Source organism: Psittacula echo (genome assembly GCF_963264785.1).
Source record: "Psittacula echo genome assembly, chromosome: 12".
NCBI classification, from domain to species: Eukaryota; Metazoa; Chordata; class Aves; order Psittaciformes; family Psittacidae; genus Psittacula; species Psittacula echo.
The window spans coordinates 10,384,577-10,402,223 of NC_137747.1; the positions used below are offsets into that span (position 1 = coordinate 10,384,577).

General features: G+C 39.4%; 1 protein-coding gene across 1 annotated transcript; it reads left to right on the forward strand.

Annotated features, from left to right (window-relative positions):
* Positions 1-4,134: 4,134 nt before the first annotated feature.
* Positions 4,135-17,164, forward strand: STX16 (syntaxin 16). Its single transcript, XM_080627794.1, has 9 exons — positions 4,135-4,470; positions 6,955-6,966; positions 8,223-8,330; positions 9,089-9,229; positions 9,750-9,912; positions 10,874-10,965; positions 12,116-12,259; positions 12,766-12,846; positions 15,172-17,164. The coding sequence occupies exons 1-9, from the start codon at positions 4,336-4,338 to the stop codon at positions 15,274-15,276; spliced, it is 981 nt and encodes a 326-aa protein (XP_080483920.1). The 5' UTR covers positions 4,135-4,335; the 3' UTR covers positions 15,277-17,164.
* The last annotated feature ends 483 nt before the right edge of the window (positions 17,165-17,647 follow it).

Genomic DNA, 17,647 nt, shown 5'->3' on the forward strand with positions numbered 1-17,647 from the left:
GCTTTTATCTTTGCTGCAGAGGTGACCTAACACCATGGTGACACAGAAGATTTAATATAGTGCGCTGCTCAGGAGAGGAATTTTGCACAATGTTAGATGACAGCATTGTTCCATTGTTTAAGCACCATGTGCATTATTAGCCTGTCACAAGACTCGGGTACAAGACTGTAACTCTCACATCTGGCTTTGAACAAGGTTCACTGTCTAATCATGTATGTGGTACGTCTGCCTGTAAACATCAAAATTTACAGCTGAATTTTGAGTAAAATATTCCTCCCAGCCCTCCAAGCAGACACAACAGTCTTCACTGCCTACCCAGCTTGAAGTAAGGCTTGATTCACCTCATTTGGTTGCATTTCAGTAGCAGAGGAGGAGTACAGACAAATCTGCAGGATCCATTCTACCATTTTTCAGTGTGCAGAAGAGCAGCTGAACTCAAGGCAACATTTAAGTGTAGAGTACAAGGGGATAGAGCCCACTTGGAGATGTGAATTTCTATATAATTTAAACATCCATTACTTAGGGTCTCTGCATGACCAACTTAATATTCTTTTTCAGATATTCTTCTCTAATTCACTAGATTCTACAATCTGCTGTTATTTTGGTAAAGTTAGATCATTATGAAAAGTCAGTTTGTTCGACTTCAGTTTTCTAGGGAGAGTACATAATATCAATAGCTTGAACCTGGAGAAAATAACAGTTCTCCTGTACTTATATTTCCAATGGGTGCATTCACATTGTGCCTTATCAAAATAAAGAAATTACGGGCAACTATGTCTGATTTTCTTTTCAGAAAGCTGGAATATCAACAGCTGGTTCAGAAAGAAACCAGGGGACTGCATTTTAAAAATAGCATAGACGAGTCTTCCTCACATCTCCCTGCCTTGCAGCACCACCTACAGAGAGGCTGTCAGAATCACAGCCACTGCCAAAACTCGGGAACCTCCCGGTTCACTGGCCAAATAAATCCTGGTTCAGTGATTAACACACTCTGGAAACTGAGAGTAAGACAGCTCCGAAGGCTGAAAATCTTTGCTACGGGATAAAGGCAACAATATGGCCTATTTTATCAAGAGCCCCTCAATTTCCATGCAGAAAATGCACCTCTACAAATGACAGAGCTAACCCTGCCACTTGGCTGAGTTTTTCTCTAGAAACTTTCCTGCAGAAGAACTTTTCTGGCAGCCAAGTGTCCCAGCTGCAAAAGGATGGTGGGATTTTCCAGGGCAAAATGCACTTAATGGTTCATTAATCCAGCCTTTGGCACAAGCTGATTGTTCAGCCTTCTGAGCAATCAGAAGCCTTCAGAAAACCACAATATTTCACCTCCTCTGTGTATCTACTCAATTACTCAAGATAAAATTCCATGGAGATTGATTTTCATCTGATCACTGAAGTATAAGCTCTCTTTGGCCTCGACTTAGCTTGGGCAGCTAAACAGTGGTGATACAGGGGCTGGACTGCAAGAAAGGAGTTTGAAAGCACAGTTTAAAAGCTGTTGTCTTCCTCCAGAAGCCTGATCTAAATGCCACAGTAGTAACTGGAAAGTTCCCATCATTTTGGATCAGACCCTGGCTGTAGGAGGCAGTGGGTGCAGGAATGTGCAAGTGCAGGCAGCATTGCTATCCCACTGCTTAGTAGGGAGAGCTGAAAAGAACAGGCATTTAAAAGGCAGGAAGACAGAAACTCCAAACCCATGGCAGTGAGCTTCATCATCAAGAAACAACAGTCCAAAAAATTAACAGCATGTGCTTAAAAAGATATATTTAGGGATATGTGCTGTCTCAGGAGGAGAAAATATGATCCTTTTTATTACCAGATCGATCACTACCTTATAATGCATTTGTTTCACCTTGTCACGCCTGTAAGAAAGATATAACAGGACTTCATTCCTCTGAAGGTTAAACATTTTCTTCTAATTTCCAGCCTACATCTATTCATTACCAGACAGAATAGATCTACTAGCTTTCCTCTGTTTGGAAACTAGTTACCTTTCAAAGTTGTCAGGTTAATCCATTACTACCCACCTTCAGTAAATGTACATTGTATTTTAGCCCATTTCTATCTGCCATCATGTCTGGTATTATTCTTTCCTGCTAAATTTATCCAGAAGTCTCCTATTTTACTTGGATTACACTTTGATTATTTTTCCTCTTTTTAAACGCTGGAACAATTTTTCCTGCTCTCGATTGTGTTGGGTTGCTCCTGCAGGGATGCTGTTACACACCCAGATAGAATCCTGATAGGCCAGTGCTGTTTGATGTCTGGGTCAGAAATTGGAATATTTCAGTTGAAAGAGACCTATAATAATCATCCAGTCCAAATTATGATCACATTATGGTCTTTGTGCTTTGTTCCACTTGGATGAGATAATTTCTATTGCCACACATTCATTTCCTCTGTGTACATTTCCACTATATATTATGCATTCACTTGTGTCTTGCCTCTCCCCCTTTCATCACTCCTACCCCTTCGTCTCCTGCTATGGACAACTGAAGAACATTTTGCTATTTGTTTTAATTTCCTTTGCAAGGTCTAACTCAGCCTTACTTCTGGCACATTTCCCTTTATGCCTATACTTCCTAACTTCTAAGACACGGTTTTCTTTGATTAATCCTTTTGTCCATTCCTTCTACTCCCATTGCTTGTTCCTAATATCCACTTTGAAGTGGTTATTCACCGTGTACAAGTCCCAGATACTTTTTATAGATTAAATTCCAAGCTTGCCCAACATTCAAACCTTTTTAAGCTGTCGGAAATCAGAAAGCAAAGGCTGTTTATTTCTGGTATGTACCAACTTCCAGGACATCAGGCTTCCCATTGGGGTTACGTTCTCCATCCAACTGTGTTAGATATTCCAACCAGTTTTTCCGGAGCATGAATCCAGAGCTAAAAGATCACGAGGCCCTCTGACAGCAGGAGAAATTCCTCTTGACCTAAGCCATGGCAGCAGTGCAAGAGTAGGCTGGAAGTTCATTAGCTGAAACTGTTCCCATAGTATAAAAACCTGTTACACTAGATTAAAAATTAGCATGAAGAAATGAAGTATGCACATGTATTTCTAAAGCCTTTGTCAAGCAGCCAAAATGAAAACAGATTTCCCCAGACCATGGAAAATGAAATGCATGCGTTAGCCCGTGTATGAATGGAGCTCATTTCCGTGCTAGATTCTGGTTTGGGGGTTTCTTCTGCTAAGGCAGAAAGGCTGCTTAAGAAAACTCCCCAAATGTCTTATAATAGCAAAGGAATTCTTTTTTTCTCTTTGCCACTGTATGAGTCTGCCCAGGGGGTCAGCTAAAGAGAGGTAACGTTTCCAAGCAGCGTGGATGTGATTGCAGGCACTGCTCCTACCAGATGTGTAAATGCTGGTCTGGGGAGGTTTATTTACAGATTAAGGTCCTGATGGCCAGTGTGCAGCAGCTGTCCTGGCTGTGCCGGGCAGTGGCCGCTGCTGTTTTCAGAGCATTGGGGTTAAAAATCACTTTAGTGCACCTTATCAAAAAGCCTCTTTCAGAAAGTCAGACCCAGTATCACGATTTTTAATGGCTTGTTCGTTTTCAGGGAACATCCTGATTTTTGTGTGGTTGGAGTCAGCAACAAAGAAAAGTGGGAGAGGTTTTTGGAAAACAGAAAATTCACTGGAAGCAAAGGAAATTCGGGGAAGGTGGGGCAACGTCCGCAACAACAACAAAAGATATCAAAGCAGAATGGTCATGCTATTGTATTTTGCTTTGAACCAAACTTGTGCCTTTTGCGGATGAATTGAGGATGCTCCACAGCAGTGAGATGGAGCAACTTAACTGAAAAAGCTGTGGAAGCACGAAGCCGTTTGAGCAAGTTTACCCTCTGGAGAGGCACAGCTCCAGCCCAGGGACACGTGTGGAGACACGGAGGATGCGGTCTCCTGGCTCTCATCACCAACATAAGTCACTAACGCGCCCCACACGCCCCTGCCAAGGCCCGGGGTTGGTCAGCCCTAAGCGGGGTTCGCCGCCGTTTGGGTTAGAGGTGGGGTGTGGTGTCTGCCCGGACCGCAGGAGGGCCGGAACGCCGGTGCGGCAGCCGGCGGGCCCGGGCGGAGCGGCGGCGGCCAACGGGCGGTCCGGAAGACGTCGAGCGATGCACAACGCGGAAGTGAGCCGCGCCGCTGCTGGGGCTGCGGTCGGATCCGGGGGGAATGGATGGGGCCGGCGGCCGGCGGGGCCCGGTGCTCTGAGCCGCCGGCGGGGCCTCGCCGGGAGCGGCCGCAGACGGCCCGCGGGCCCCGGGCTGAGCTAGGGCCGGGGGCCCGGCAGCGAGGCGCAGAGCGGCCGCGGGGCCCCGGGGCGATAGGCCATGGCCACCCGGCGTCTAACGGACGCGTTCTTGTTGTTGCGGAACAACGCGGTGCAGAGCCGGCAGCTGCTGGCCGAGCAAGTGAGTAGTTACAGCTCCTCCAGCCCTCTGAGTTCACGTAGCATGGCTGCTGCGGTGAGTCTCCTCCCTTCATCCTTCTGTAACCCGCTGCCCTAGGGCTGCCAGGCAGTCGTGCCCTGTGCCCGCTCCTCCTGTCTGTCCCCAGCCTCCCCCCGTCCAGCCCAGATCTCCCCAGCGCCTCCTCTGAGCCCTCTCCTCAAAGCCACACCGTCCTCGCTACCTCCCTCTCTCCCCTTCCCTCTCTCCCCTTCCCTCTCTCCCCACCTCGTTATACCCTTTTCCCACTACTTCACGTAAAATGAATAGAAGAGATCTGTCTTTGTGCTGATCACGTCTCTATTCACTTCATGAATAATAAATAGTTATTGTTCTAATAACTTCATGTTAGCATTGACATGAGGTTTTTTATTCATTGCGCTTTTGGAAGTCTCCTTTCCCCAAAGAAAAAAATCCAAGTTATTTCTTAGACCAGAACTCTTCTATTCAGTTCAGTGTGGGCACTGTTAAATACACTAGTGTAGATTATTTCCATTGCTTGAATTTTTCCATAATTTGCTCTGATGTTCATTGTCCTTTTTATTTTTTCCCCCAAATACAAGTAATACTGAAAGTCCTCTGTGGGAGAGGGGAGTTAAGAGGTTCTAGGGTAAATCCTCATTACAGAAACTTCAAAAAGTCATTTGTTCAGAGGCAGCTTATGCAGCTTCTTCTAAGGTTTCAGCCAGTCAGCCTGTGATGGACCGCTCAGTTCTGCTGGGCTTTTTATGCTTTCCGTTCAAACCTACCATTTATCTGTAATAGGCACCAGTATATATCTGCTGGCAGTCTCATCATTCTACGTTACTCTGCATTAATCCATTTTTGTTAGAAAAAGCAGTACTTTGTGCTGCAAACTTTATTTCAACTGATGAATTGGTCTTGAATGGTCTTTGTTCATTGTTAACTATTACACCTGTGACTAACAAGCTACGTATTAAATTGCATTTGCAGAGCAGGAGATGTCAATAGTAATGTGTATTATACATGTTTAATTTGGCACTGCATTTACTTCTTAACATGGTTTTTTGCCAGTAGCAGTATCAGCTCTTTAGATCCTTGAATTTTTAAAAATACCACTGAGTAAAGTTAGTGCTAAACTTACATACAGACTACTGAGCACTGAAACTAATTTTTTTCACAACAGTGAGTGCAGTAGCACTTAGCACTTGCATAAAACGTTTATTTGCAGTGTTCATTAATAGTAATTGAAGCTGTTTTCTAGGGTGCTCATTCAAATATAAGGAAAGATAGCGGTGATTGGAAGTTAACACCCTTGTGCAGGGGATGAAGCTAGTCAATGGCTCAATCTTGATCCTGGTGGACAGTTGAGAGTTCTGTAGTTACTTACTCCAAGTGTACGATTTTAGCAAGAAGTGTGAAAATGGTAGTGGGAGCTATTCACTTCCCATGTTTCTAAGGTGCTCATCACTGGTTTTGGTGGTGCTTACCACTCTTTTTTCTTGGGTGGTATCCCCAGAGCGGAGCTGCTGTGTGCCAGCAGGGTGGTGTTGCAAATTCTAGTTCATATGCTTTGGCTTATCTTAGTTTGGTCTCCAGGCTTCTCCTGAAGAAATCCTTTACTATGAGAGCTGTCTACATTCTGCCCTGGAAGATGCATTCTAGTGTGGACAGTCAACCACTCCTTAAACTCAGATAATCATTCTTAACAGTACAGTCCCATTACAAAAGCTTGGTATAGGATAAGAGATCATTAGTTGAAGCCTGCTGCTTTGTTTAATCACAAGAATTTTGTCCTTGTTATAGATCTGACATGCTTGCTTTGTTAATCTTTTAGTGAAATACCTTATGGCTCACACTTACAACATACACATACAGTATAAAGACTGATGAATGGAGAAGTTGCCTTTTGTATTTTTTCACATGTATTTGGATTAATGTTACCTGAAACTAGGGCATAGTTGAAGTATGTCCATAAGTGAACATAAACTATTTGCTTTCGCTTTTTGTCTTTTGCTGTCTGTTTCGTCCTGTTATAACTGGGGTGTTTGTCAATAAATGTCTTACAAAAGCTTGTATGTGCATCCTCCAATCATAACCAAACTTCTTAGCTCACCAGTGGATGTTGAATACTGCAGTCAAATTGCCCTTGCTGTCACACTTCAATATGTTCTATTGCAGTTTTTCTACCTGAAATATTAGTACCTAGAAACTTCACTGTGCAGTTACTTTGGAATACAAACCAAGCTCTTACCTTGATCCCTTATGTGCTTTCTGTTTACCAAGTAACTGATATACTTTCTTTAAAACTTAGTGCATCAAGCAAAATGCTGACTTAAAAAGTACAGTACCATGATGTATTTATTGAATTGTCATGTTTTAAAAGCCAGTTTTTGTTCTTGGTAAACCATCATGCTTAAATAAATCAGTATTTTCTCAACTGACCGTACCCTATATCTGCCCTATGTCTCTTTTTTTTTCCCTTTTACCTTTTGCTGTCTCTAACTGGATGGGGCTGATGGGATCCACAAATCACTTCAGGAGCTGGATGAGGTATTGTTTTTTGCATTGTATTTTGCCATAGTGCATCAAGTGTACATCGTTGAGCCAAAATGTTCCTTTCTTTATTCTTCCAGTTTATTAAATTTCATTATATAGGATGAAGCATCTCTGTGTACAGTAGAAGAACAAGGCTGCATAGAGAAAATAGTTTTGTGATATAATGTTACATTAACAGATACATGTATGAACTAGTCTGGCTTACTGTTTACGTAGGAGATATAGTGACTTTGTACAATGACGCTATTAACTATTTTTTATGCTATGCATAAATTGTACAAACTGTTGCTCAGGAAAAAGGGTCAGGGATGAAAATGGGCTTTCAGGAAAGAATTTCTTTTAATATTCAAAAAAATACACCCGTCTGTAACTGCTGTACATCAGTGTGCATCAGTCTACAATCATGCAAACACATGATTTGTTGTACCTGAGTTATTCAAATTACGACTATTACTTGGGATAAAGGGTTTCTTTTACTCCTTCCCCATCTCCAGCCCTCCTGGAGCTCTGTGAAAAGCTGTGTGTAAGCTGGATGGCACATTGTCTTATTTACTCTCTGACAATCTCTGGAATTTCTTGGAGAATTATCCACCTATCTTCCTGAAGGTTTCTTTGCCTCAGGCCATATAGCTGAAGTGGCAAGCATGTATCATAGGGAAGTGCAGATTGGTCACTGCCTTGGCTATTAACTTCCAGTAAATAATTGAACAATTTAGTTGCATGTCAGTTTGCAAGAGTGTTTGTTCCTCAGCTGCCTCATAGGTGAGTGTCTGTCTAAATGCAGCATTGGTTGAGAACAATCACAGGATACTGTTTTTCCCTCTTGGAGATATAATAAACGTTTTTATTTGGAGGTTTTCCCAAGTGAGATTTTCAAACTTGCCTGGCCCAATATAAACCACACTGCACCACTGATTAGAGATTCCTTGGCTGTTAATCATTATCTAATGTGCCAACATCAGAATTACTTGAATTCTCACTGCAATACCATATTTTCTCCTTGAAAATTTACTAAGAACTTAGTCTAAGAGAAACTTTCCTCTTTCAGATCCTGTAGGAAGTGGGAGGATGTAGGTTATTAGCATATAGGGACAAACCAAGAGATGTGGAGTTTGATCATACCTGCATCATGCACAGATATTTGAGGTTAATTTTTATGGGAAAGGCATGCATGCATTTTTTCCTAGTGCTCAAGGATTTGGATGTAATTTAACTAAAATTAATTTGCTGTCTTTTCGTATCTTCTGCAGCTTGCTGATGATCGCATGGCACTGGTGTCAGGAATAAGTTTAGATCCCGAAGCAGCAATCGGAGTAACAAAACGTTTACCTCCCAAATGGGTTGACGGAGCAGATGAAGTAAGTTGTGTGGCAAATCCAACAGAGTTTGATTTCTCATGTAGGGTTATATTAGCATTGTCAGTAACATTCTTCATGCTGTAAGTTCTATGATAAAGTAGTTTTAGAAGCAAGATTGAAATCGATGTGTTTTCTAAACTGACACCTTTGTTTAGAGGAATATACCAGGCAAGCTGTGACTGATTATCTTCAACCATAGAATGCAAATGGGATAAAGGGAGATTAGGGCCAGAAATTCCAGAAGATTGAGTGTGTATCATCAGTGGTGCCCAGTATTAACAGTACACTGGGACTGTTAGAATAAATATGCTGAGCATTTAGCCTTGAAACTGCAGGAAGTTTTTAAATTCCTTAGCAAAGCAAAGTGGTTCTCAGTTTGAAACTTAAAAGGAAGGATACAGAAAAATTAGCCCTTCCAGTAGACTTGTTGTTGGACCCCATTGAGAGGTTAATTATAATTTTATCACTATATAATGATAAAAATATTATTTCAATTTAAGGAAGCATATTTGAAAACAGCAGTCTTGCCTTAAGACTAAGAAGAGTAGGTTTAAAAAGTAGCAAATTCATATATTCTTACAGTATATCAGTGTATTCAATTACTACTTAGCTTTTATGTGTTTAGGTTTTTTTAATGATCTTTGGTCTGCTTTTTATGTGGTACAGATTTCTTTCCATTGTTTTTGTCTAGCATTTGTCAGAACCTTTTCCTATGAAATATCAGTCAAGTCACTTCACTGTTGGTTTTTCTGGTTTAGATTCAGTATGATATTGCCAGGGTTAAACAGAAGATGAAAGAATTAGCCAGTCTTCATGATAAACATCTAAACAGACCAACACTGGATGACAGTAGTGAAGAAGAACGGGCAATAGAAATAACAACCCAAGAGATCACACAGGTACAGAGTGCTTTCAGTTCTGAACCTACAGCCTGACGTATCTGCAATGCATCTTGATGAGGCAGTGCTTCCCTCTGAGTAAAGTATTTCTTTTATAATCAGTGTTAAAGTGAGCCAGAATTCCTGGGCTTTGTGCTTGGTACTGCACTGACTATTTCAGTGAACTACTCAACAAGTCACTTAACCTCCCTGTTCTTTTACTGACCTGTTTGCTTCTCTACTTGGAATAGGATTGGGAGACTTAATCAAACCACCTTTTCAGATGTCTCGGAGAAATATATACATATGCCAGTGTCTCTGGGTAGAAGTAGTTGTGTTACTTTACTACCCTTATAGCTTTAGGTTGTCTGTTCATTTATATTCTGTGTTCCCATACTTTTTAAACATTGCACTGAGCAGTAAGAAAATTATTCTTCAAATCTAAAAATCAAAACATTAGTCTTCCATTTGGAACTTTTGCAATGTGATACTTAAAGTGTGTGTTGTTGTGTGTGTTTTACTAATGGAATTGTTTTCTCAGTTATTTCACAGATGTCAGAGAGCAGTCCAGGTCTTGCAGAGCAGGTCACGTAGTTGTACAGAACAAGAAGCACGTGTTCTCAGGAATGTAGTGTCTTCTTTAGCACAGTCCCTTCAGGACCTATCCACCAACTTCAGGCATGCACAGTCTGACTATCTCAAACGTAAGCATAAGAGATACCGTAATACATGAGATACAGTAAAATACATGGGCATCTTCTGTGGAAACCACTAGCTAAGGTGTGCTGATTTTCTTGGTTGGGAAAACTGAAGGACAGAAGGGTTAAAATGATGCACACAGGATTACCAGAAGTTTATTACAGTGGGGGTTAGAATTTGGGAGTTTCTGGTTCACAGCCCATGTTCAAACTGCTTTATTCTGCCTCTTTTTCATATTGCTAAAGGAGAAACTTTGTAGTTAAATATATCAAACCTGGTGTATTTCATTCATCCACATTTTTAATGCATGGTTGCTTCTCAAATTGTGGTCTGCAGAGCTACTTCTGTTACACTGGTGAAGCAGGCATTGGTCACCAGACACGATACCTGCTGTTGATTGGCAGTCTGTGATAGATAAAGCTTCAAAAGGTAGTTAAAGATAAATTAAAAAAACTATCTGTGAAGAGATTGGAAGTGGAATAGTCTCTGTTAAAAACTCTAAAATTGTGTGCAATTCTATTTTCAACTAAGTAAGATTAAAGTAATCTTGGGAGAACCCACAAAAATTTGATGTTCAAATTTAATACTGATAAAGTATATCTACCTGTGCCATTTATACCACAGGAGGAAGAACTTAAGATCACAGTTCAGACAAGGGATGTTCCTAAGAGAACATGTTAGAAAACAGCCTCGAGTGATCACACTTGAAGGCTTTTAACTTAATTTTTTTAACTTCATAAAAAGCAAGGACTTAAAATCACTGATTTAATACTTTTATAAGTTGGGTTGAATTTGTTATGGTTTGTTGAATAGTAAGCCTGTGTGACAGTTAAAATTTAGATACTGCTATTTGTCGTTTATTAGCCAGATTTTTCTTTATTGTGCTTTTCTGTCTGGTGCTTCAGACCTTACTTTTGATTTTAGTGCACATAAATACTATGTTCAAACATAGTTTGTCTTTTGCAGGCATGAAGAGTAGAGAAGAAAGATCCAAACACTTCTTTGACACCTCAGTCCCGCTGATGGATGATGGGGAGGATGATACGCTTTATGATAGAGTAAGTTGTTACAACACAAGTTCAATACAAAGAAACTTTTTAATGTACCTTTAATCATAGTATGAAAATATCAAAATGGTATGCCATGAGCAGCAAGCTACATGGAAATTCTGTTTCTGCAGATTTCTGTGATGCATTTTCCTAATTAGTATTGCTGTTGTGATTGTGCTATCAGCCTCAGTGCTGCAGTGCGAGGGAACTCAGTTTGACTACTGAATTCTCCTTACCTGACTGACAGGCACTAGAAGGTCTGTAAATACAGTGATGTCCTTTATCAAACCATCTTTGTGGTCAGATGCAAGTGTAATTGCTAGAAAAGTGTGTGATTCTGAGTTTGGATGGAAGGTGACATCCTTTAAAGTGAACTTTCAAGTGTAACCAAAGATTTTCAGTATTACAAGTTGTTGCAGATAATGGTGTAGTAATTTGTTTCTGCACAGTTTAGTTGCTGTTTTGTAGAGCTGTACCAGACCCATTTTGTTTTACTTTGTTGTAGAGTTTGGGGATTGCATTTCTAAGCAATGGTAGGATCTGTTCTGTTGTGTCCTAATAGTGCCGCAAAATACTCTTAACTGTAATGCTTAATGTTCAACTGAAAACTGACTGAAAAAGGCGATTTTTCAGCTAATCTTGTGTATAAGAGATTTTTCACATGTTTCTAAATAAGAGTTATGGGGGAAGGATAATGTTCAGTTGTGAATGGCATTGGGAGACAAAACCAGTAAGGTCCCTATAGTTTATTAAAAATAATCAGAATTGCTGCTGTGTCTTTACACATTGGCATAATGGGACTCTGTAACCCAGATCAATCAGTAGGTATTCTGTAACTACTAGACACTTGCATGTATTGGTTTTGTACTCTAATAAAAACATTGCTTGAGGACAGAGTGTATTTTAAAAAGTTGTTCATGTGTTTGGGCAGGATGCAAGGTATGTATTTTCTCTGCTCAAGCTATAAATAGCTGTCCGTGTTCTTTTAGTGACCCCAAAACTGTCTTCAAAATACAGCAATTTTTTCTCTTAGATACGAGTCTGCTAAGGATATTCCAAAAGGACTGTTGTGTTACAAAATCTTACAATCCTTATAACGATTTCTAGTGTTTTCATGCTGTTAACGTTAGTTCAACATGCAAATCTTTTATTTCAACAGGGTTTTACAGATGACCAGCTAGCACTGGTGGAGCAAAACACATTAATGGTGGAAGAGCGGGAACGAGAAATCCGTCAGATTGTACAGTCAATCTCCGATCTCAATGAAATATTTAGGGACTTGGGAGCAATGATAGTAGAACAGGTACATTGACATCACAGTGTTAGTAAGAAATAAGAGCTTTCTCATAGTGTTAAGGCTTCTGGATTCTTCCTGTTGTAACATCCTGTTTTCATGTGCTTCTTGCTTTTCTTAATTTACCTCTTCAGGCTAAGATTTCCTCTGCTTGAAATCTGCCAGAAGAAGAGTTAATGAAAATAAATACATACATAAAAATTCAACTGGTTATAGTTGGTAAGCTAAAAAAATAGAATGCAAAAGTTTTGTTGCATATTTCTCTCACCTGAACTTGAAGTAAGGTGATTATTAAGAGAAGAGATGTGAGATGGTGACAGAGCTGCCAGTTAGGCATTGAGCAAGGAGTTTGTTTAATGAAGTCCCAGCTAGTTCTTCCATAAAAGTTCATAGTTTACACAGTTCATTAGCTGTTTTCTGTGGGCGTTGTTAATGACTCTGCTGCTCATAATAAAAATTGCTTTATGAAGTTCATTTAGGTTCAGTTTGGTGCTCATTCTCTCCATTTTATTCAGGGAACAGTTCTAGATAGAATTGACTACAATGTTGAACAGTCATGTATGAAAACTGAAGAGGGTCTAAAACAACTACATAAGGTAAGCTGGCAGACTACTTAAGCTGCCTTGCGTATCTAATAATATGTTATAATTTAATAGTCATTAAGTTATTCAGTTATTTTTCAACTGGACATCATCCCTTTCAGAAATGGTTGCTGTGCTGTATAAAATGTCCAGCTGTACTGTAGTAAGAGCTTTCTATGTAACTTTTGTTAATGTTGTGCTTGATGCCAAGTGTTAATTTCTGAAATAACTTTCTGGGCATCCAAGCAGTGTGCTTTGGTGTTTCTATTGCTGACCTGGATGGTTGCATCTGAAATTCTTTATCTGTTTGGAGAGCTCAGCACTTGTGAAATAAGACTGGTTATTGGGTACCTCATTTTAGATTTCAGTGAGCTGATACATCCTCCTTTGAAAACATTTTCTCAATAATTTGAGCATCAAGAATACTTTTTAATGTTTTCTCTTACCACCTGTCTCATGTTAGAAGTTAGGTCTGGCCTCATGCTTTTAATGTGAAGTTTTTACTATGAACATCTGAAAAGTCTGAATTGGCAGCAGAACAGAGAGTCTTGTGGTTGTTTTGGTTTGTTGGCTTTTTTGTTTTGATTTTAAGCTAAGTTCTGACTTGTCAGCTCAGTTCAGTCCTTCCTTTGCTGGACATTGAGTGAGAGATTTATGCAAAAGCCTCTTAAGTAAAACATTCTGTTTTAGAAACATGGACACCTTATTACTACACACTCAACTTCTTCATATTATCATAGACTTTTAATATATGGAGAGCTGAATAATAAGAAATATTCTTATTATACATAAAAGTAAACTGGAGATATCTAAAATAAGGCATTGACCATTGGTGAGCAAAGCTTAAAGTAATTGTGAGCAATTTGCACAAACTGAACTGTAAATAAATGAATTAGTTGGAATCAATTCTATTTCTAGTTAGTGGTAGTTGATAAATCATCAGCAAGCCCCTGAGTGGACTGTTGGCTGACTAGAGTATGGAATTCTGATGCAATATATACCTGTTTTCAGTACAGCACAGCAATTTCTTCACTTATCATGGAAGACACACACAGAGGTCTCAATAGTAATCACAGATAGCTTGCTGTTTCTAATACTGTAGGTAGCTTTCTTCTGATTTAGTGTCTTGAACATACTGAAGAAGAAGCAAAAAGCAGTGCTCACTTTAGCACTGTTCCCAGACTAAAGTCAAAAACACAGCACTGCACCAGCTACTAAGAAGGAGAAAAACGACTGCTACTGCTGAACCCAGGACGTACCTCTAATGTCATTTCTCTTTTCAGATTTAATTGGCATAATTACTATGAACTACTGAGACAGCACTTTCACAGAAACAGTATTAAGTCACTGCAGAAGGCTGGTGATAATGAATCACTAGTTACCAATTCCTGCTTCACAGGAAAATTGGAATCAGTTGTGATACTTTCTCAGGCTTTGATGCTTACAGCCTAATTAAGTAAATAATCACAGAGGTTGAATGTTACATAGTCTCAGGTCAAAACCCCTTTAGCAGATCTGATCATAAATAATTACTTTCTAGGGACTATAAAGGAGAAGAATTAATATTTTTTCCCTTTAAATTTTGAAGGTTTGTTAATTTAAAAAGAGTTAAATGCAAGTTTTGTTTTGTTTAGCTTCTATTAGCAGACTTTCATTTGGCTTTGGGAGAGTTTTCTCTACATTGCCTCCTTTTAATGCCCCTGAGAAAAAGAGGAAAGGGATGAGAAAATGTGGTTAGAAGAAAGAAGGAATGAAACAGAAAACTGAGAACCAAATCAAAAAGAAAGCTTTCAGTTCTGATTGAAATTAAAAGAAAATGCACAGCTGCATCAGGTACAACAGAAATGCCTATTAAAAAATTAAGTTTTGTTGTGAATTTTCATGTCCTTCAAATATACAGGAATCTATATCAGAAAAATTAGTTAAAACACCTTTCCAGTTTTTACTCTTTAGACTTTCACTTACCAGGTGTTCTTCCAAGTGAAGTACTGTCCTTCTGTATAGCTCATATGTTCTGTGGAGGCACAGGGCCCTCTCTAGTACTGCTGAGAAGAAATCACAGTAAGGTTGCTTACCCAACATGAGGATGCATTCTTCCTTATCGAGTCTGCTCTTGGATACAGATAAATGTGACTTCAGTGTACACTTACCTTCACTGGAGCCTGCAGTGCAGACCAGAGTTACTTTGTGAGAGTTGCTTGCAATAGACATTGTAAGATGTGTCAGGTTGCCAAAGAACAATTCTGAGATACATGCATTTTCCTTGCAAGGCTCTTGTTTAGTGTACTTCGTAGCTTTGCAGAAATCTAGGCATTAACTCTTTCTTTTCTGTTTCTATAGGCAGAGCAGTATCAAAAGAAGAATCGGAAGATGCTTGTTATTTTAATTTTGTTTGTTTTAGTCATTGTCCTTATTGTTGTTCTTATTGGTGTCAAGTCACACTAGGTATCATGCCATTTTCTCATTTTTGGAGTTTCTGTGAACTTTCTTCCCCAATGTGAATGGATGGACCTGCACTCCAGAAAGCTGCCTTTGAATGTATAAGCCCTTGTGGTGCAAAGTCTGTGCAATGTTTCTGTAGAATTCTTTCAAGTACAAGTTTGGTGGTCTGTGAGGTGTTTGTAAGGATTATATGGAAAATGTCAGGAAATTTGGTGCTCCCACACAAATAATTTGGTGCTTTATGCAGAGCTATTTGGAAACCCAGTACTTAAAAATAATCACAAAATTGAAGCTTACCAGTAAGTACAGTAATTAGTGTGTTACTGTGAACAAAAATGTGTTGTCTGCTGTATTCTTATGTCACAATTGTTACGGGCTTCAAATTTAAACTATGTTACTGAGCCAGGGGACTAGATAGCAAAAATGGATTTAGATGAAAAATATGTTCAGGCACAAAAATGTTTGACTTTAATCTCCTTTCTTCCAGACTCAAAAACTCCAGAGAACTGCATAGACAACTTAAAAAGAAAGCTTTTAGCTACCAGAGTGTAATCCAGCCCCTGTGATCTTAATTTAGATACTGCACCATTACTAAGAATCAGAGTAGTACTTGGTCTTGTAAATAACAAGATCTAATCACTGGCATAATTTAACACATTTAGTTAATTAAAACATTTTCTGAGCTTGAGTAATCATGGGAAGGTTCTTCCTCACCAGAATGATCAGCTTTTTTTTTCATGTACCTTTTTTTACTTTAAAGCACAGACATCACATTAAAGCAGTGGTGAAGTTAAACCTGAAAAATGGAGTAGAAAGCTGGAAAGAGAATCCCAACCTGACCCGCTGTAGTGGGTATCAGATTTTAGTTGTTGTATAAGCTGTTTATTTTACAGTGCATCTGTCCTATGTGTTACGGGTTTTGTATAAGAACTGACTTTGCTACGTATTATATTGCATCCATTTTTCCTGACAGAAGATTTTCTTTCACATGTCTGCCCGAAAGAGGACATGTTTCTGGTCTTTTACTGACTATGAGAGGTGTCATGCAAGTGACACGTTACTAGGCCTTCAGTAGAGACTTTGGGGTTTTTTTCACTATTTTTTTTCAGTGGAAAACTTTACTGTAGGCCATAAAAGAGAAATTAGGGCCACATCAAAGTAATAGAACACTCCTGATTTAATTCAGGCCTGAAGTGGTGTGCAATTGTAGAGGCCTTGTCTTATTATTTTTAATACAGCTTTTCTGTAGGGATTTTTTTGTTCCCCAAAGGGGCTGTAACTTCCTTCATTTTCTGATTGATAGAGTGCTCCCCATAAACTTGCAGAGATGCTCTGCTCAAAGCCCCTGAAATGCAGTTTTATAATACTGTAATATAAATGGATATGTTGCTTGCCCTGAGTTTATTTTTATTAAGGGGGACTTAAGATGAGGCTTTAAACTGACGGTGTAGGAATGAACTTGAAAGTGAAGACTACAAAGATGTGAAAGCCTTGGCTTCTCATGAAAAGCTTTGTACCACTCTTGTTACCTCTGGACAAAGGGGATGTTGGACTTCCTAAACTGCCAGTTCAAACCCTTGATTAAATTCAGAAGTTGGTAAAAGAAAGAAGGATGCTTGTAGTTGGGTGTGCAGCTCCCCTGTTCTGGTAATGGATCTTTTCAATGATCATGAGTAAAACTACTGTTTCCCTTGTGTGCTGTATACATCAGTTGGTGTGAAGCAGCATATTGCTATAATTTAATATACTGTATTTGCAACTTTCTCCCTAACATGAGATCGTGTTATTTATTTCTGTCTTGACTGGTGCTTTTGACATTTTATCATGGCTAATGAATTCAAAGAAGTAATAAAACACTTCCAGCCTAATTGAGCAATTACTCATTTTTTTATAAAGGTATAGACTGAAACATACTTGTGTGATGTTAATGCTTCCATTTAGTTCTTTATAACTAAATGAAAGTGGCAGAGACAGAATATCTTTGCAGAAAAAAAGTCACTTTCTGTAGCACGATGTAGCTTGCATTGTTAAAGATGCATGATTTATACCCGTGGTATCTTAACACCACTGAAGTAACTGGCTACATATTTTCTATGCTAATTCTGTAAAAGGAAATGCGTTTTTAATACACATCAGACGAGGTTAAACTGGGTTGTAAATTGTCCTGTGTAACCTGAGCTGGGATTTATTGAAGCTGATTATATTGAGGAAAAAAAAAAAATCAAACTGCAGCAGGCGTCTCAATCATTGCAGGTGTCTTGCTTGTGAGTCGGTCTAAGTAACTATTCCCAGCTCAATCAAACCCTTATGCTGTGCTTTGTGAGGGTATCTCCACATGGTGTGCTGCAGCAGGGATACTGTCTGCCACTGGGCC

Bases quoted from the DNA above. Each gene is read 5' to 3' on its own strand.
- STX16 (XM_080627794.1), top strand. From the start codon at position 4,336: ATGGCCACCCGGCGTCTAACGGACGCGTTCTTGTTGTTGCGGAACAAC. The intron at 8,331-9,088 runs GTAAGTTGTGTG...TTTCTGGTTTAG, and splicing joins GGGTTGACGGAGCAGATGAA to ATTCAGTATGATATTGCCAG. The intron at 9,913-10,873 runs GTAAGCATAAGA...TGTCTTTTGCAG, and splicing joins ACAGTCTGACTATCTCAAAC to GCATGAAGAGTAGAGAAGAA.